The sequence below is a fragment of the Sinocyclocheilus grahami genome, unplaced genomic scaffold (genome assembly GCF_001515645.1).
Source record: "Sinocyclocheilus grahami isolate Dianchi unplaced genomic scaffold, SAMN03320097.WGS_v1.1 scaffold460.1, whole genome shotgun sequence".
In the NCBI taxonomy this organism is placed as follows: domain Eukaryota; kingdom Metazoa; phylum Chordata; class Actinopteri; order Cypriniformes; family Cyprinidae; genus Sinocyclocheilus; species Sinocyclocheilus grahami.
Genome location: NW_015505639.1, coordinates 188863 through 210877, shown reverse-complemented (window position 1 = coordinate 210877; position 22015 = coordinate 188863). Strand labels below are relative to the sequence as shown.

Here is a 22015-nt window from a genome sequence, read left to right as displayed (position 1 = left end):
ATATATATATATATATATATATATATATCAAACAAACTTCAATCAGGCTGCACTGGATTTTGATTTCAGAAATTTTACCTTATTCTGATCTGTCCAGTACAGGAAGTATCCCTGCGGATCGACGCGCAGCGTCACTGGAGTCACCGTAGACGAATCCTAAGCAGAGAAAAATGACATTAAGTATAAATACACAGCAGAATTAATGTAAAAATGGTAATGGACAACATATTCACAACATGCATTAAGGTCCCATGAAAAGACAAAGATATTGTTTAATGCACAGATGTATTTTCTTTTGAAAAAGGGCTGGAAACGGGGAACTGAATCAGGATATAATTAAATGTAAAATAGCCAATAACCTTTCATTTATATAGACCATGATTTACCACTTGCTTGGTAGACAACAATTTTGGACAATGCACATCATGCACATGAATCTGAATGCAAAATGGCATTCTTTTTGGTCGCTACTGCTGGAGGAGAAAGACGGATCTTAAATATATACATCATAAAAGTTTCCTTTTACACTTGCATATAGATGAGCTCTGAGAAGAGTTATAATTAACTAAATAAAAACATAAAAAATGTTCCTTCCAATAAAAAACTTTTAAAAAATAAAATGTTTTATTTCTGATACATGCAAAAGCAACATTTCGCATGTTTGTTTAGTTTATCTTGACATATTAAAATAACTAAATGGGAAGCACTTGCCATTGCTAGACAATAATTTTGGACAATATGGATCTAAATGCATGCATGTTAAATGAAATAAAATTAAGTCCAATATAAAAAATATATATATAAAATAAAATATTTCTAATTTTCATTTAGTTTAACTTGAAGTATTAAAATAAAGAAAATTCAACAAAAACTAATAAATAAAAAAAATTATAAAGACTATATAGATTCATTAAATATTAAACACACAACAAAATTACTAAAAATAAATACAAATAAAGTAAAATTCTAAATATTAACAAAAGCTAATAGTATGTACTAAAATAGCAATGGCTTAGACAGATAGATGGAATAAAACCCATTCAAGTTGTAACAACCATTCCACATTAAGGGCAATATGTAACACAATAAAATAATAGGGACACCATCCAACTCTTTTGTACAGAGTATAATTGCCAACCAATCAGTACATATCACAGAATATTTAGAGGACAAAAGACCACCCCACCACCATGCAGTAATACCCTATAATCAAAACCATGTCCATTCAGTCCTTCAATATAAACTCAGCCCAAAAATGCAACCCGGAAACACACACTGGGGCAAGAATATACATATTCTATGAAAAAAAAAACAGCGACGAATTATCTGATTGTCCATGCACACAATGTAAATTCAGTTCGCAACCACAGTCCTGTAGTGATGGAAAAAACTCCTCAAAAAGCAAGAAAAACTTAATCCAAATGTAAAGTTGCAAATAGTAGAAGAAAAAGAAAAGACAATCAAACAATCCAAACCCGGGCAATCCAAATGTCCAAGAGAAGATGTTGGCGTAAAGTCCGCACAGAATTCAAAGATTCCAGATAGCACACCAAACACAGTCAATCAAAAACATGCATATACTGGCCCACCAATGAGTGTCTTTAACAAACTGGTCCTCAATTAAAGGCCAGAAGGGACAAAGATGAATGCCAACTCAAACCCTCCTTTTTCTTAAAATCCGTCTTCTCCCCTTGAGCCAAACTACCACATGGGGTGCTTCTCAAACGGAAGGCTGCATCCTAAAAAAAGGCTGCATATCTTGAATGCCACGTCATCAAACGTCTCTGAAGGCCATCTCAATCGGAAGGATCCTTGGAAGGCAGCCTTCCTTTCACGTCCTTCATTCATCTGAATTTGAAGGATGCATGGAATGTATCCTCCGCGACCTTCAATCACCCACAATCCTTTGTACCCATTCCATTTCATGAAAATAAACTGACGAAAAACGATTCAGCACTGAGCTTGTCTGAATTTATTATGCAATGTAAGACAAAAATAATGTTTTCGGACATGAAAGGATAGATGTTATCTTTTGTTTTGGTGTAAATTACTTAATAAACGCTACACTGCCAATAATTTAAGCCACAGGGAGACTAGACGACATTGTATAGCATTAATAGAAAGCAAAATAATATAAAGATTTGTAATAATGTATTTTTCCAAAATTACGTTTTATTAGTATTTTCGTACTGTGGCAGTGAGGGTGGGAACATATGTGACGTAGCCACGCGCACTTACTAGACTGTCTCATTCTAGCGTTTAACGCCGAGGAGGACTCTAGCCTACAAGCCTCTAAAGGACTGAGCTAGGAAGGACGCAGCCTCGGTAGGATGCAGCCTTCCGTATGAGAAGCACCCATGCCCCTTGTCCAAATACCCACACTTGCGGTCTTGGCCACTTGAGAGCGCGTGCGCGCGACAGGAAGTAAGTGTGCAAGACTACCAGGTCTTAAAAACACCAGAGCGCAGTGCCCTTAACACACACTAAATCCACACTATCTCGAAGACCGCTCCGGAGCCGTATTCGAGGCTAAGTGTATCCCATCATGCATCATGCTCTGGAAATAAATCGTGATACTTTTTGCAGAGATCTCGCGAGAGGTCACGGAAACCTTTCCAATGCAAGTTAAATATTAATATAATAATTAGATATTACATATAATTTGGTAGAAAAACACTGCTTTTACGTTTTATTGGTTCAAAGATGAGTAGTGGTGATATTTATTTTGTACAACATTTGCAACGGCTTTTTATCACTTAATTAGAAGCACCACGAATTTAAATTGTCATGTTATAGGGACTACTGAACAGACATTTAGAAGTTGATTTTAAAATTAAAATTAAAATAAAGCTATGTAAACACTTGCATTTTTACAACACTATAAGTGTGTCCCATCAGGTAATGAAAAGTTCGACACACACTTGTGGTCTTCATGCTCACTTGAACACTTGGGCCAAATACAGGAAATACGTCACATAAGTAGTCAAGTGGTTAAGTGCAAAGACCGCAAGTGTGGGTATTTGGACAAGGCTCTAGTTTCAAGGGCTAACCTTACTTCCTTAGCTCTTGCTCATTTGGGTGTTCTATCACCTTTACCTGAGACTATCGCCCCCCTGGTGACTAGGAAGAAAATTACACCATAACAGCAATCACATCGAAGTAACAGAAGTAACTCTGGCAGGTTCTTGCCATTTGGGTGCTAACTTGGCCATATAATGCATCACTTTCTCGAGACAATGGGTGAGTGAGTATCGATACTAAGTCACCTTCTTCATATTGGTCTGGTCTCCTTCTGAGGTCATAATACTGATGGTGCTTCTGAATAAATAGCCATTCTGAATGATATAACAGGTGCGACTTGGATTACCATCAGACATTTTGGCTTCATCCCAGAGATGCCTAAGAGCAATGTCCCCTTTCTGCCCCAGCCCAATGTCATCCCAGTTCAAAGGTAAATTACACAGGGCTCTGACTGCCTGAGAGACTGCTATTGTCTCGGGAACTCCCTCTTCCATTCCCTGAGACAGAGTGTCAAGAACCACATTACACTGTCCTCTTCGACACCTTACTGTAAAGTTGAAGCCTTTGGAGCATTATGGCCCATCTTGTTAGTCGGGATAAGGGTCTAGGATGATTAAAGACCCAGGTAAGTGCTGAATGGTCTGTAAGCATGTCAAAATGTCATCTTTCAAGGTATTCCCGGCATTTCTGCACAGCCCATACCATGGCGAGACACTCTTTTTCAGCTGTTGAGTATGACTTTTCAGCCCCTTGAAGCAGCCTGGAAGCATAAGCTACTATGTTTTCTCCTTGCTTCATCTCCTGCGTTAATACAGCACCCAAACCGATGTTACTGGCATCTGTTTGAACTCTGAAGGGTCGACTGAAATCTGGAGGTCTCAGGATAGGAGCTTTTTGCAAGGCTTCCTTTTGACCAGGGGTGGCGAACGTTGGTCCTGGAGAGCAGCAGCCCTGCAGAGTTTTGCTTCAACCCTAATCAAACACACCTGAACAAGCTAATCAAGGTCTGAACTGTTACTAGGAAGCTACAGGCAGGTGAGTTTTCATTAGGGTTGGAGCTGAGCTCTGCAGGGCTGCAGCTCTCCAGGACCTGAGTTTGCCACCCCTGCTTTAGACCCTCAAAGGATTGTTGACACTCCCGAGTCCATACCCACAAGGCATTTTTTTAAAGGCATGAAGGGGCGCTGCAATCTCAGAAAAATTAGATATGAAGCGATGGTACCACCCCTCCAAGCCAAGGAATCGTTGGACTTCCTTGACAGTTTTGGGAGTTGGTAAGTTTTGTACAGCTTCAAGCTTAGATGGTTTGGTCTTTACTCCCCCTTCTGAGATGACATGACCCAGGAATGAAAGGGAACTCTTTAATAGGTTGCATTTTTTCAAGTTCAAAGTCAGACCAGAAGCTTCCAACTTTTCAAACAGCTGTCTTAAATGCCCAAAGTGTTCCTGAGCATTGGCCAAATACACAACAATGTAATCTATATAGATGAAATAACATCTTCCGATAGGGAAGCCATACAGTGGAGTCTTTTCGTTTAAAGACCTACCGTCCTTTTATGGCACCAGTACGACGTGTGCAGCTCATGGGGAAGTTGAAGGATGTATGATCCGCCTTTCCAGCATCTTGGACACATCCTCATCAATTAATTTTTGCTTGTGAGCTGGTGTGGGATATGCCTGTTTCCTCACTGGCACTTCATCACTGACGTTAATATGATGTTTTATGACAGCGGTTTTCCCTAGGGAATCAGTGCATACCGTAGACCAATCGAGAAGACAACTTTCTAATTGTCGTTTCTGGGAGCGTGCAGTATCTGCTGTATCCACAAGTTCTTTGATGACAACTCTCATGGTCTCATTGACCCAGGCAGCAGGCAAAGCTAAATGTAATCTAGTTGCACTCGGAAGTGGATCAACTTCATGGGGAGGCGAAAAGAAAGAAAACCGATGAATCCTATTCTCTTCTGGTAAGGAATAAGTGGCAGCATGGAAGTCCAACACCACACCAGATGCATTTAGGAACTCAAGTCCGATTATCAATGGGAAAGTCAGATCCCGATCCCTCATGATATAAGCTTTGAGGGGATAAACATGGCCGAATATGGTACACTCCCATACTATCTTACCTAAAGCATGCTGGACATATCCATTGACAAGGGTGAAGGTCTGTCCTCTAGCAGATGGCCAGTGTTCTTCTTCTCCCTTGATACGATGCCAAAGGGATTCTTGCATCAAAGAGAATGTGCTGCCCGTATCTATTAGAGCATCAAAGGAAAGACCACGAATAACGAGAGGTAAAGTCAAAGGAGTCACAGGTCTTTCACAATTACCATTACCATTAACAGAGCTATAGGATGACTATCGGTGCGGCCTCGGCCAGCTTTTCCAACTGGGGCGGATTTTTGTGACTGCTCCGCCTGCCTCTACCTCCAGTATGCTCTCTCCTCATTAAGGTTTCTTTCCACTAGTGTTCCCACTCTAACCAGCTTGTCCACTGTGGACACAGTACCCCTTAATACACTGGCAATACGAGGGTTACAGTTCCAGAGAGTGGCTTGTAAAATTTCTGTTTCAGACATAGAAGGTTTCAGTCTAAGACACAACGCTAGATACTGATAGTGCGAATACTTTCACCAATTTCCTGCTTCCGTTCTTGAAGTTCCTTTCAGCTTCGACTTCATGGTCATCTGGCAAGAATGATTGCAAAAAAAAAGTCTTAAATTGTGCCCAAGTTTTTACTCTTGTTTTCTCCACAATCCACCAATCTTTTGCAGTGTGTGTAATTACCGAAGGCAGCATAGATAAAATTTCAGCACTACTCAGAGGGTGAATAGCCAAGTACTCTTCACACTTCTCTACATTTACATTTACATTTAGTCATTTAGCAGACGCTTTTATCCAAAGCGACTTACAATTGGGGCATACATAAAGCGATTCTTCTTAAAGAGGCAAACAGACACAAGAAGTGGTTGTAATACCAAGTTCTTAGACATTGTTCAAATAAGTACAGGCTAGAAAGAGAAGGAATAAATAAAGAGAGAGAAACTTTTGTTTTTTATATATATATGGGGGAACAAAACAAATATACGCTGGTATTACAGCAAAATAAAGTACTGAAAATATACAAGTATAAATGCTCAACCATGAATGGTTAAACATAAAACCTGATTGCAATTTGTTTACCAAATGCATCAGTAAGAACATACATCAGTAAGCACCAACAATGAAAGGCAAACAATTTCAAATAAGTTAGTTGGCTTTGGAAGGTCCCTGTTCTGGCACCATTTTGTGTAACAACCATTCCGCATTAAAGGTGCAATAGGTGATTGTCTTCTGAAACATTTTTTGTTATGCTGGTTGAAAGTCTCTTCAAATCCCGATAGCAATCATCAAGTTAAGTGGTCTAAATGTATTTATCTGTATTTATATATTCTGTGGAAGGCGTAGGACCAAGACATAATTGTCCAATCAAAACACTCGGTCCGAGCATTTTAATTGACTTTCCTACTTGCCTGTCAAGGTATGTATCTGCATACCTCTGCGCACCCTGTTCCCACAGACAGGATACATCATCAGCGCGTTCGCGCACGCTGTGCAGACAGAGCGAGAACGGCAGACAAACATCAACAACCCGATCTTCCTTCCTGGTATTGTAGTACTTTTACTAACTGTACTATAAAGTTTTCTCACCGGTAAATGACACATGATTTAGCCCAGCGGTTCCCTGCTCCCTACTCCCTGAGCAGGGGAAATCCGTTGAAGTTTACTTCACTTCACGGATTTACGCTTCGCAGCGTCTTCACACACAGACGAAACTTACTAGAGAAGTGTGAAGTGTGACAATATACCTCTGTAAATAAATGCGAGGACTGGAATTGGGAACCGCTGATGTAGCCTATTGTAGTAATGTTGTCTCTGGTATTCTGGTCTGTGAGTGTATATGCGTTCAGGTGGCGTGGCCTTGGGACGGCGATTGCAGGGAGGGTGGAACGTTCACTTTCAGTGCAATCAGGCTAAAGTTAGCATTTTCCAAGATCTCCTACTGCACCTTTAAGGGCAATATGTAATACAATAAAATAATAGGGGGAAAAATCCAAACCCGGGCAATCCAAATGTCCAAGAGAAGATATTGGCGTAAAGTCGGTAGAGAATTCAAAGATTCCAGATAGCACACCAAACACAGTCAATCAAAATCATGAATATATTGGCCCACCAATGAGTGACTTTAACAAACCGTTCCTCAATTAAAGGCCAGAAGGGACAACGCTGAATGCCAACTCAAACCCTCCTTTTTCTTAAAACTACCTGCCTTCACCCCCCTTTGAGCTAAGCTACCACATGGGGTGCGTCCGAAAAGCTCTAAAATGCTGCCTTCGGAGGCAGGAAGGAATCAAGGCACGTCCGAATCTAAATTCTGCTTTACTTCGTGTCTCCGGAGGTATCTTCTTCTGATCGTATTTTGAAGGCAGCATAGATGTATCCTTTGTTGCCTTTGATATCCCACAATCCTGTGCGTTCCATTGCGTGACGGTTGAGCTAAAAAATAAAGATGGTGTCTGAAATTTGTGTTTGGTGGTCAGTTTGTGTGTAAATGTATATTTCCGACTAACTTTTTGCACTTTTGATGTTATTTCTAGCATGAAATCAGTATTATAGTAATTAAATATTTGTTTAGTTATCATCAAAACTCGTTCTATTTTATTGTGGATCATTAAACCGTTACGCTGCCTCAGAAGCCTGTCCAAAATCAGTTTCATGAGGTGCCTTCGTGCTAAAACGCTGCCTGCAAAGTCAGCTGCCTCATACGTCAGCGAGACAGCAAGTCAGCTGCATAAGTTTTCGGATGCAGCCATAGTTTCAAGGGCTAACCTTATTTCCTTAGCTCTTGCTCATTTGGGTGTTCTATCACCTTTACCTGAGTCTATCGCCCCCCTGGTGACTAGGGTTGTAAAGGGGTGGAACATTTCTGGAAACTTTCCAAAAATCCCTGGAATATTCCATAGAATCCTGGAAAGTTTCCAAAATTTCTGGAATATTTCCGAAATTTACTGGAAATTTTCCACCTTTTTGCAACCCTACAGGTGACTAGGAAGAAAATTACACCATAACTGCAATCACATTGAAGGAACAATGAAAAACACGCTGGAACTGTTACAAAGTCCAATTTTGATGTCAAATGGCAGAATATAACCCATAAAATACAATTATAATAATAAAAAAAAAAATCATTACTTGAAATAAATAAACTGAAATAAAAAATAAAATACATATATAAACTATGTATTTTAAAGTACTAAAATTATACAAAAACTAACAAACAAAGATTTATAAAAACAACATAGACTAGTAAAATAAAACATGCAACAAAATTACTAAAACATTAACTAAAACTAAAATCTCAAAACCTAAATTCAAAATGTAAAAAAGCTAATAAATAAAAATGAATTAAAAACTATATATATCAATAAAATATCAAACTAAAATAAAGTAATATCAGTACAAAATAAAGTAATATTTGAATTTAAAATAAAGATAAAAATATTAAAGAGAGCTAATAATATATACTAAAACAGCAGTGGCTCTGGCTCAGAGCAAATAGATGGAATGAAGCCCATAAAAGTCTAATTTTCATAACATATGGCAGAATATAACCCATACAATTCAATAATAATAATAATAATAATAATAACAACCATTTTTGTTAGTTGAAATAAAATAAACTTAAAAAAAATTTAAAAATCATTTTAAAAAATCTAATACATATATAAAATACAAATATTTCTCATTTTCATTTAGATTAGTTTAGCTTGAAGTACAAAAACTAATGGAAATTAGTTTTATGCTGCCACATAAACTAAAAAATTTATAAAATATAGTAGTCGACATTTGAAGTGGATCAAAACCTTTCATCAAAGTTGTCCTAAAATCTAAAACCAAAATGTGTTCTTGTCTTAGGAAAACTCTGATTAACGTTTTTTGATCCACTTCAAATGTTGACGACTGTATACATATAGATTCATAAAATGACAAAAACTAACTAAATAACTAAAACATAAAATAAAATTCAAATAATTAACAAAAGCTTATAGTATACTACAAAAATAAGAGTGGCTCAGAGCAAACGGACGGAATAAACCCCATAAAAGTCCAATTTTGATAACATATGATCTGTACATGCAACTGCAGGAGTTATTTTAAGTGCACTAAATAAAAAGCACAGCAGAATCAAAGTCTTGTGTAAGCCAACGTCATGTTTCTGTGGGAGGTGAAGACTAATCTTGCCTCGCGCAAGAAGAACACTTGGGATTTCTGTGGCAAACCACTTGAAAACATGTTTCTCGATACGGTCTCGGGACGGACCGAAATTTGAGGTTTGACTCAGACGTTGCATAAGCGCTCTATATTAGTGTGATTCATGCTGGCTGGTAATAATTTCCCACCTGGTGGAAGTCACAACATTCAAGTCACAGGTCTGTTTAAGCAGAACCAACGTCTCATCCGCCGAGCGAAGGGGAGCATTTACCGTCCTCTCCACAGAGATCTGTAATTGATTGTGTTATTTTAGCTCTTGCGTGGGTCTGCCCACATTCTAACTGCACATCTAAGTTGGGCGGCGCGGCGTGTCTTCGCTAATGTAAGGCAGGCAAGGAAGACAGGAATCTAAAGCATGAAAGTTGCCATAGCAACAGGCCAACATTTCCCGTTTTATTTGCAGAGAAAAGCTTTTAAACGTCAACAATTTCAGCATAAGCTCATGTAAAGCTGCACGGCATTATTGTGCTGACGGCAGTCAGACTCCTCCAGAAAACTCACACCTACTTTTAGTGATTACAGCTTCTAAAAGAGCACGGATATATCCAAAAGATGGGATTTCCACCCCCCCCTTTTAAACCTGAAAATGTAAAACCAAGAAGCGATATTTCAGATTCTGGGTTATATCATTAAATTTGAGGCACAGACACACCTTTATAACATCTCAAATCATTCTGCAGAACATCATCATCTGGTTTTGTTCAAATACATTCTAAAACCCACGTTAATGATGTTGATTATTCTTATTATGTTGTGTTTAAATGGGATAGGAAATGCTAGATAAATTGTATCAGACTTAAATTTGTGATAAAATATGTTTTAAATGAGAAAAATGCAATCAGACTTAGTTTACAAACTTGAATTTGTAACACTAATATAACAAATCAGCTTTTTTTGGACAGAATTTATAGCAGAGGTTTCTAAAATGAATGTATTTAGCTTTAGAGCACTGTAATAGACAAAAGTACTGATGCTACCAACATCAACAAATGTTTTACCTTAGATCATTTGAATAAAAAAAGTGTTTAAATTAGAAAAAAAAGCTAGAAAAATTCTAGAAATGCTAGAAAAATGCTATCAGACTTATTAAATGTACAACATAACTAACCAGCTGTTTTGTAATGAAAACTGTTTTAAATGGATTAAATTAGAACAAATGTTGAAAATGATATCAGACTTCAATGTATTACCTAGAGTTACACTAACATAATAAACCAGCTTTTTTGGACAGAATGTATAGCATATGCTGCTTTAGAGCATTACATAATAGACAAAAAGCACTGATGTTACCAAATGTTTTACTCTGGATAATTTGCATAAAATTAGAGTTACACTGACATATTAAACCAGTTTTTCTGGACAGAATTTAGAGCAGCAGGTTCTAAAATGAACATAGCCTGTGTGATTAAAGCTAAATATAAGTACTGACCAAAGTACTGATGTTACCAACATCAACAAATGTTGTACTTTAGATCATTTACAGAACAAGAATCTCTTAATAGTTGAATTACAGCTGATTTTTGATCAAGATCTGTGCGAACTAAAAGCAAAAGTCTAAGAATTGGTCATTAAGACCCATATTGTTCAACCACTAAATATTATTATTCATATTATAATATTATAATTAATATATGTGTTAATATTATACACAATATTAGGGGGAATATGCTAAATATTCAATGAAATGCTTCACTTTTTAAAATCTCTGGAAGCTTTTCTGGACAGAATTTATAGCAGCAGGTTCTAAAATGAATGTAACCTTTATGATTAAAATGACCAAGAATGGCTTTTACATTTAGCGTTAAAGCATTAAAGGTACCTGATTTACAACACCACATCAAAATCTCTTAATATTTAATGTGGCAAAGAGAACACGCCAAATTAATTCTCAAATGCGTGTTAATATTTCTTGTTCTGCTGATAATTTGCAATGAAACAATTGTTTAAATTAGGAAAAAAATGCTAGAAAAATGGTCTCAGACTTAAATGCATTACCTAGATTTACACTAATGAGCTTATAAACCAGTTTTTTGTCATATGTCATTATAAAAATAAATGCTGAAAATGATATCAGATTTAATTAACTAACATAATATACCAGCTTTTTTGGACAGAATTTATAGCAGACATTTTTCAAATGAATGTATGGCTTTAATATTTTAAATTAATAGACTAAATTAGTGATGTGGAAAACATAACCACATCAGAACCTAGTTGATTTTTGATTAATGGTGCAACCAGATATTTAAGATCAGCATGAACTACAAGCTAAAGTCCATTAAAACTCATATTGGTCAACTACTAAATGTACTATTACACTGTAAAAATGATAGTTGTAAATAAAAACAAAGATTATTGGAGTACATTTTACAAGGAAATACACTCTTAAAAATAAAGGTGCTTCACGATGCCATAGAAGAACCTTTTTGTCTAAATGGTTCCATAAAGAACCTTCAACATCTGAAGAACCTTTCTGTTTCACGAAAGCTTCTTTGTGGCGAAAGAAGGCTCTTCAGATTATAAAAAAATAAGAAAGTGATGGTTTTTTAAAGTTCTTCGTGGAACCAAAAATGGTTCTTCTATGGCATCGCTGTGAAGAACCTTTTAAAGCACCTTTATATTTAAGAGTGTATTTCAGTCAGTCTATTGTCAAAATTTTACATTTACTTCAATATTTTACTTGCAGTTTTTTTTTTAATTCATGGTAAAACATACGAGCAATTTCTAAAAGAAAACTCTTTCTACATCAACTTTCATTTTCAGTGTAGGGAGAACGTATACTAAATATTCAACAAAACCCCTCATTTCTCAACATCTGGTACAAATTAAAGCATCTGCGATAACAGAAACAAATGAAATCATGTATATTGTTTAAAATACAGGCAATGTATTTGATCAAGTCTTTAAATTCCTTCATCTAGAGCTGCAGGGAGTTTTTCCTCGCAGAAAACTCTCTCATCCAACAGGTGTGAGATCCTCAGCACTCAATCAATGCTCATGCAGCACTCGCTATAAAATGCGACATATTCTCTAGCACACTGCACGCTTGTTTTAAAGGCTTCATATTACAGACACAGAGTGAGCAATCACATACGAGCGTGTTGCATTAGTGCAGTCAGGTTTCCAGTGATACATTACTGCACACAAAGTAACCTGATGTCATTCTCGAGGCTCCGCAGAGACTCTGACACTCGCTCCAGATGGAGTCTGTGCTGATGGACTTGAGAAGTCAAAGCCCGTAACATCGATAGAGATCAATGGGGAGCTGGCTGAGAGGCTCTGCGGCGTTTGTTGCGTTCATGCTGGGCTTGTAAACAATGCAACATCCGCACGAGCGATCAAACAAACCGCATTCACCACACAAGCATCACATGCATTCATTCTCTGACTTGAAGACGTCAAACACACACACACACACACACACACACAGGCTGGTGGTGACTTACCTCATCCCATTTCATAAATCTACTGCCTCGCTTCAGACTGTCGGACACGCACACCGGCTTGAGTTGAAGCGCATGAACGCCAGGTTGAGCTCCAGCCATTCAAGCTTCAACATTTACACCCAAAGCAGGGGGGGGGGGATCAAGAGTCTCTCTCTTTCTTCTCCGGGAAGAAGCCCAAGCGGAGCGCGCTGGATGACTGCCGAACAGTTGTGGTGAATGGAAACGCTTTACGCGCTCGGATGGTCATTTAGAAGCGTTCAATTCATGCTGCTTGACTGGACTGAACGCCGCAGATTTGTGGTTGAGAACGGAAGGAGTGATTGAAGACGCGGAGCAAATGAGCAGCGGAGAGAAAGAGCGATCATAAATGATGGAGAGAGCGAGCGAGCGCGAGAGAGAGAGAGAGAGAGAGAGAGAGAGAGAGAGTCCTCCGCACGTTGACTATATATATACACACACACACACATACATATATACTGTATGTATGTATGTATATATATATATAATCTGTGATAAGTATAACGACCCAAAGACAAAAGAACTGATGAAAATGAGCTGTTATAGGAGCAATAACCATGTGGGCAGCGCTGTGTCATATACCATAGCTGTGCACAAGGTGTTTGTAGATCTTAATATCCTACTATAATGTAGGTTAATTAAAATATTTTTTTTAAATAAGTTTAAATGCACAATAATACAGTATGCTGCATGAGGAAATGAAAAGAATGTATATTTTATAAATACATATATAAAGAAAGAAAAGAGCCCATTTTGATTGCCATTAAGATTTTTTTTTTGCATTGTGACATTTGTTTCATGACTAAAATGTGGGGGGGAAGTAATTTAAATTGCAAATAAATTAATATATAAATCAAACTTTAAATGCACAATAATATTATGCAACAGGACATGAAAAATATACATTTTATAAATAAAGAAAAAAGGCTATTTTGAAGCCTATTTTTACTAACATTATTATTATTTATTTATTTATTGCATTTTGACAATTCTTCATGACAAGTGCCCTTTCTCTTTTAGTAACCTATTGTAATGTGACAAAAATGTGGAAAAAAATGTATTTCAATTGCACATAACTCAAATTACAATTTAAAGTTTAAATGCAAAATAATATTATGCTACAGAAGGAAATGAATATAATGTGTACTTTATAAATACATACATAAAGAATGAGAAAAGGCCAGATTTAAAGCCTATTACTATTAAGCTTTTTTTTGTTTGTTTTTTGCCATTGTGCTTTAAAAAAAAAAAAAAAAAAAAAAAAAAAAATATATATATATATATATCATAGTATATATATATATATATATATATATTTTTTTTTTTTTTCTTCTGGAAAAAAAATGACTTGTGCACTGACAATATCTTTTTCATTACTGTGAATGAAATTTAGAGCAACGACAAATATTATTTGTTATTGATTATATACATAATTAATTTTTTAATGTGATCACAATGCAGCTCAAATCCAAAATAGAATGCATGCTTGAAGGACAAACAGGCATCAAAACATTCAAATCTACAGAGGGAAGGCTAAAGCTGTGTAACTGGCACTGAATGAACTGGACAAAATACATAATCTGCTTCCAGTATTGACCAGTTCAGGCGGAGGGTGATAATTAAAACACTCATGCACTAATATTGACTGACCAAGACAGCGCTGGCTCGTCTCCTGTGGGGGTCTTTCTTTCCTCTTCCACATCTGGGAATCTAAATCCTATACAGTTCAGCCCTGAATGCAATCATGCATCTCATATATTAACTTCTCCTCATCTTTCATCTCTTACAAACTAATCTATAAACTTATTTATCTCAAGCAAAACAATAGGGCATGCAGGATTTCAATTTCTAGAAAACAAAATGTAATTTATGTTCAATTAATGAATCTTTCAATCACAGACAAGTGATAATTAGGCCTACTATGCTAATATTGGCAGATAACAATATGATCAATATTTCTATTAATATATGCTACATTCATGCGTCTTTTTCAGTTCCACTTCTGGGAAGCCTACGAGAAAGAAAAACAGCAATTATTATTTTCATCTTTTTTATTATTATTATTATTATTATTATTATTATGTGCTGCAGTCACCTTGCAAGTACATAAAGATGAATGTGTCTGTTATATATTGATCTAAGCATCAGTCTGATCAGGTGTGATTTAACAGAACTGCAGCAAAAATATAAAACTGATCTTTGATTAGGAAAAAACCTAATCTGAGCATTTTTTCTTATATATTATTTATGAAGCAGGCAGGTTTTTATGAGTAATGCTCTGATGTGTTATGTAAGGCTGCCCCTGAACAGAGCTCGCATATACGGGAAATAACATAACTTCATAAAATCCACCTTTAATTCACAGTGTGTGGGACAGATTAGATAACACACCCAAAATAGAAGAAATTCTTCGGGAGGTTTTTGAAAATAGGTTTTTTATTGACACATAATCAGCAATATATTTTATAAAATAAAAACATACAATTGTAATAATATGTAATATCATAATTTATATATATATATATATATATATATATATATATACATACATATACATATATATATATACACACACACACACACTGACAAACACATACACACTTAAATATAGATTTTAAAAATATTAAAAGCTATATTAGTTATATAAATATATTGTATTTCTATATTTATAATAAAAAATAAACAAAATGTATATATATATATATATATATATATATTATATTAATAATGTGTCTGTATATTAGTGCTGACAAACGATTAATCGCGATTAATCATATCCAAAAAAGTACATACATAATATACGTGTGTGTATTTGATATGTGTATATAAAGACAAACACAGGCCTACAGCATATACTTTGAAAATATGTAAATGTATATATTTATATTCATATAAATTATATCATATATAAATATATTTAACATATAACTTAACATTTTTCTGAAATATATACATGCATGTGTGTATTTATATATACATAATAAATATACACAGTACACACATATATTAAATGTAAACAACTTATTTTGGATACGATTAATCACGATTAATCGTTTGACAACACTTATATAGGCCTATATAACAAAAATACATACACAATGTTCAGTATAATTTGTTTTATATATTGGCAAAATTATTTTTTTATATAAATAAATATTTTATATATAATATGATTTAAATACATGAAAAATATATTGAAGATTACGGTACTAGTAGAGTGTGTATACAGGCTGCAGAGGTGCTTCCTGCACATCTGTCGAGAGGAGCTCAAAGCGCCGCCGCTGCTGCTGTATTTCCTGCTCGTGTTGAATCATGTGCTCCAGCAGCAGCAGCAGCAGCAGCAGCAGCAATATGGCGGGACTGAGACGCGCTGACATGCAGAGATATGACAGAAGCTCCTGCTGGATGTGTGCGGTGTTCCTGACGCTCGCGGCTCGACTGATCGCTCAGACGCACGCTAGTGATGTGCTGACGGTGACCGACGCCAACTGGACGCTCATCCTGCAGGGCGAGTGGATGATCAAATTGTAAGTGCAGTATGTGTGGTGTGATCTGATCTCATCTGATCACGAGCTGCAGGATTCATGTGTCAGTGATCAGATTAATAGCGCTGCGATTCCATGACGCTTTGATCTGCCGCGCGCTGCAACAGTGTTACAATGTATCGAAATAATAACAATAACAATGTCTGCTTCGCAGTGGCGTGTGTGTTGTTATAACCGGAAGTGATCATAAATCTCTTTTTTGCCGCAATAATATATATATATATATATATATATATATATATAAATCGTTTCAAATCTTCATGTTATGCATTAAGCATCTATATGCACAAATATTGTGGATGTTATTGTGTAAATAATGGCCTACAGAGGACATGTTCACATCATCAGGGTTAAACCCACCTTTAGGTTCACCATGCAGCGAGAGGATTCATGTGTCAATGATCAGATTAATAGCGCTGCGATTCCATGACGCTTTGATCTGCCGCGCGCTGCAACAGTGTTACAATGTATCGAAATAATAACAATAACAATGTCTGCTTTGCAGTGACGTGTGTGTTGTTATAACCGGAAGTGATCATATATCTCTTTTTTGCCGCAATAATATATATATATATATATATATAAATGTATGCAAATCGTTTCAAATCTTCATGTTATGCATTAAGCATCTATATGCACAAATATTGTGGATGTTATTGTGTAAATAATGGCCTACAGAGGACATGTTCACATCATCAGGGTTAAACCCACCTTTAGGTTCACCATGCAGCGAGTTAAATATGTTTTATGCATGCATGCATGTAATTGAATCGATCGGTTTCATGTGTTTTATCAGTTATGCTCCGTGGTGTCCGGCCTGCCAGCATTTACAAACAGACTGGGAGAGTCTTGGAAGACAAAGTGAAAGTCTGGGTATATCAGTGGGCAGAGTCGACGTTACACAACAACCAGGTTTGACCATTGCTTCTTACTGTATATCATACAGTTTTGAAATTCAAATTCAAATCATTTCAAGTTTTAAGGATCTATCCATCTATCTATTTATGTGTGTGTGTGTGTATATATATATACATATATATATATATATATACACACACACAATAAATAATACATTTTAATATAAAATGCATATTTTTGTCATTTTTATTTATATATATATATATATACACACACACACACACACACATACATACATGCATATATACAGGAAATACAATTAGTAATAATAAGAATACATTTTAATGATTTTTTAATTATTATTTGTGTGTGTATATATATATTAATATATGTATAGGAAATACAATAAACTGTAGTAGTACTAATAGTAATAATATCAATACATTTTAATAATATATATATGCAAGTATTATTCTTATTTATTTATACAACAAAATACATCACAATAGTTACTGGTTTATATATTGTATTTTAAATAACAATATGGTAATACGTATTTTTTGTCAAAGCAAGTGAATGAAGTGCAGTGCAAAAACCTCTTCACATTATGCAACAGCGGAGTTAAAACAAAAGACTTCAACAGTGACACTAATATTATAAAACAGGATGTGGCACATTCAAAGCCGTTGCAAATAATTGTGTGCGTACACTCTTAAAAATAAAGGTGCTTCACAAGGTTCTTCAAGCGATGCCATAGAAGAACCATTTTTGGTTCCACAAAGAAGCATTCAGTCAAAGGTTCTTTAAAGAAGCATCTCTTTCTTACCTTTTTATAATCTGAAGAACCTTCTTTCGCCACAAAGAAGCTTTTGTGAAACAGAAAGGTTCTTCAGATGTTAAAGGTTCTTTATGGAACTATTTAGACACAAAGGTTCTTCTATGGCATCGTGAAGCACCTTTATTTTTAAGAGTGTATGATCCTCTCATCAGCATGAACGCCTTGTCTGCGTCCGGTCTGATCAACAGCAGTGTGTCTGGCATTTATATCAAACACTGCTGGATTGTTTGCACACAGAGCTCTTTAAGTTTAGTCATGTGGCTCGAATGAACTACTGTGGGACTTTAAAAGGAATTAGACTTTTCACACGTCCTCCTGCAGTTATTATCAGCTGTATTTGATGTGTGCCATTGAGTGACATCACAAGCAGATGAAAGCCTTTATTATTAATACTATTATATCCAGACCCGTTTAGATGATTCCCTTTGAACGCTAATTGTATTTTAAATGCAAGCAAAGATTGCATTTAAGCGGCTAATGACGCAGAGTGTGTTGTCCTGTGCTTCCACCTGCAGCGGGGCTTGAATGGCGTCTCTCTCGTGTGTTTCTGTGGAAATCTCAGCTGGCGGGGAGAAAACGCCCATTACTGTCAGAAAGCTGTCAGGCTTTACTCTTATTACAGCGCTGCTATAGACCGCTCACTGCCTGCCCATGCCGAAGGGATTTATTTGGCCGGTATAGGATGTGCTCGCTCTTCTATCTGTATTTCTGCATCAATATATCCATCCTCTCTTCTTTTGTTCTACAGGTCTGAGTGGGTATATGCAAGTATTATTCTTATTTATACAACAAAATACATCACAATAGTTACTGGTTTATATATTGTATTTTAAATAATATGGTAATACGTATTTTTTGTCAAAGCAAGTGAATGAAGTGCAGTGCAAAAACCTCTTCACATTATGCAACAGCGGAGTTAAAACAAAAGACTTCAACAGTGACACTAATATTATAAAACAGGATGTGGCACATTCAAAGCCTTTGCAAATAATTGTGTGCGTACACTCTTAAAAATAAAGGTGCTTCACAAGGTTCTTCAAGCGATGCCATAGAAGAACCATTTTTGGTTCCACAAAGAAGCATTCAGTCAAAGGTTCTTTAAAGAAGCATCTCTTTCTTACCTTTTTATAATCTGAAGAACCTTCTTTCGCCACAAAGAAGCTTTTGTGAAACAGAAAGGTTCTTCAGATGTTGAAGGTTCTTTATTTAGACACAAAGGTTCTTCTATGGCATCGTGAAGCACCTTTATTTTTAAGAGTGTATGATCCTCTCATCAGCATGAACGCCTTGTCTGCGTCCGGTCTGATCAACAGCAGTGTGTCTGGCATTTATATCAAACACTGCTGGATTGTTTGCACACAGAGCTCTTTAAGTTTAGTCATGTGGCTCGAATGAACTACTGTGGGACTTTAAAAGGAATTAGACTTTTCACACGTCCTCCTGCAGTTATTATCAGCTGTATTTGATGTGTGCCATTGAGTGACATCACAAGCAGATGAAAGCCTTTATTATTAATACTATTATATCCAGACCCGTTTAGATGATTCCCTTTGAACGCTAATTGTATTTTAAATGCAAGCAAAGATTGCATTTAAGCGGCTAATGACGCAGAGTGTGTTGTCCTGTGCTTCCACCTGCAGCGGGGCTTGAATGGCGTCTCTCTCGTGTGTTTCTGTGGAAATCTCAGCTGGCGGGGAGAAAACGCCCATTACTGTCAGAAAGCTGTCAGGCTTTACTCTTATTACAGCGCTGCTATAGACCGCTCACTGCCTGCCCATGCCGAAGGGATTTATTTGGCCGGTATAGGATGTGCTCGCTCTTCTATCTGTATTTCTGCATCAATATATCCATCCTCTCTTCTTTTGTTCTACAGGTCTGAGTGGGAGGTTTCTGGTTACAACACTGCCGACTATATTTCAGTAAGTCCTCAGATGGCTGAATATACAGTATATTCCCTCAGGTGTTATGACAAAACTGGCTTTCAAAACGTTCTTTTAGGTTCTGTTTTTTGATTAAAAATAGCATGTATCAATTTCAAGTATAATATTGAACAACTCATCTCATCCACAGCGCTAAAGATGGAAATTTCCGCAAATATGTTTCATCACGGACTATTGAGGATATCCAGGCGTATGTTGAGCAGAATAAGTGGGCGATGGTTGAGCCGGTGCCAGGATGGAAGTCGCCATCCTCTCTTCTGTAAATACAACCTTTTCTGTCTGGAAAAAAAGAAGGGCTGATGTGTTTGCTTACTGTATAAAATTAAGTTGTTCGAATTGAATACATTTTGTATATAACTCCTTGCTTAAAACCATTTTATTCTTTTACAGAATGTCAGGAATGGCTAATCTGTTTCGTCTTTCCGTGTGTATCAGAGTAAGAAATATTTTGCAGTTTGATCTGTGGTATTGTCTTTAAAAAAGCCAAAAATTAAAATTTGCTAAAGATTTGATGTATAAAAGTAACAGATTTGGAGAAATGTAGCACTGCATCACTTGCTCAGCAATGGATCCTCTGCAGTGAATGGGGGCCGGCAGAATGAGAGTCCAAACAGCTGATAAAAACATCACAATAATCCACAGCACTCCAGTCCATCAGTTAATGTCTTGAGAAGACAAAAGCTGAAACAAATCCATCATTAAGAAGTTTTGATCTTCAAACCGTTGCTAAAATAAGAGTCCATAATCCATAATAACGCTTCCTCCAGTGAAAAAGTGTTCTGGTGTGAATCAGGAGAGAAATCTGCACAGATCAAGCACCGTTTACAAGCCAACTGAGCTCGATTTTGATGCGAGACAACAGAACTTTATCATTGGAAGAAGTGTTATTATGGATTATGGACTCTTATTTTAGCAACGGTTTGAAGATCAAAACTTCTTAATGATGGATTTGTTTCAGCTTTTGTCTTCTCAAGACATTAACTGATGGACTGGAGTGGTGTGGATTATTGTGATGTTTTTATCAGCTGTTTGAACTCATTCTGACGGCAACCATTCACTGCAGAGGATCCATTACATCCAAGTGATTTAATGCTACATTTATCCAAATCTGATGAAGAAAAACTTGTCTACATCTTGGATGGCCTGAGAGTGAGTACATTTTCAGCAAAATTTCATTTTCGGGTGAAACCTGTCAAGTCTGAATTTGATCTGGTCATTTTGTATTAAATATATTCCTATTTTGTCCATTCAACACAGCAAATCCACACGTACCTGACGAATACGCTCGGTATCCCTTCCTGGGGCTCTTATGTGATTTTTGCCATCATTACGCTCTTTATGGGACTGATGCTCGGCCTGGTGAGTTTAAAAACATCATTTTCACAGTTTAGATGGGTTAATGTATTATTCATGCTTCAAGCCTAAAGTGAAATGCTTTACTCTTTGCATGAAAGTACCTCATGCATAAATATTCCTGCGGACGGAGCATCGTTGCTACAAATCTAAAAAGACCATTTACCAAAGGGAACCAACCAAGTGCACTTGACTTCATCTGATGCGAGAGCTCTATGAAGCAGATCGCACATACTGTACAGATACATGATGACTTGCACCAGAAGGAATTATATAATACATGTTGAAAAAGAAGTTCCTACATTATACAACGGTGAGTTGTGTAACACTGCTCGATTCTGCGGCTCTTTTGAGGATACAGTGGGTGGTTCTCGCATGTAGTGGATCAAACGTTCAGAAGTGAACTTCAGCTGCTGGGTTCAGTCTAATGATAAATCTCTCTCTATTAGATGCTGGTTTTGATCGCTGACTGCATTTGGCCGTCCAGACCAAAGCACAGAGAAAACAAAACAGGTGAGATTAGAAACACGCGTATTATTTACTCTGCACTAATTATGCGTTTAAGTTGTTTATGGTTTTTAATATCACATTGTAGCATAATGCTGTTTGAAATGTTTATTATTGCATATCGCACACTATTTTTACAATAAGTTCCCATTAGTTAGTGTATTTATTGACATTAAC

At 36.4% G+C, this 22015-nt stretch overlaps 2 protein-coding genes across 2 annotated transcripts in view; one reads left to right on the top strand and one right to left on the bottom strand.

Annotated features, from left to right (window-relative positions):
* LOC107552866 (1-phosphatidylinositol 4,5-bisphosphate phosphodiesterase beta-1-like) overlaps positions 1-13155 on the bottom strand; it is a 19729-nt gene extending 6574 nt beyond the window's left edge. Inside the window, exons 1-2 of the mRNA XM_016234904.1 lie at positions 12780-13155; positions 79-156 (exon numbers count right to left, since the gene is read on the bottom strand). Coding sequence (XP_016090390.1) covers positions 79-156; positions 12780-12878 — 177 coding nt within the window. The 5' untranslated portion in view covers positions 12879-13155. The remainder of the gene's footprint in view (positions 1-78; positions 157-12779) is intronic.
* Positions 13156-16007: 2852 nt separating this feature from the next.
* Positions 16008-22015, top strand: part of LOC107552894 (thioredoxin-related transmembrane protein 1-like) — an 11357-nt gene continuing 5349 nt past the window's right edge. Inside the window, exons 1-6 of the mRNA XM_016234931.1 lie at positions 16008-16324; positions 17139-17254; positions 19912-19957; positions 20109-20237; positions 20369-20414; positions 21236-21337. Coding sequence (XP_016090417.1) covers positions 16110-16324; positions 17139-17254; positions 19912-19957; positions 20109-20237; positions 20369-20414; positions 21236-21337 — 654 coding nt within the window. The 5' untranslated portion in view covers positions 16008-16109. The remainder of the gene's footprint in view (positions 16325-17138; positions 17255-19911; positions 19958-20108; positions 20238-20368; positions 20415-21235; positions 21338-22015) is intronic.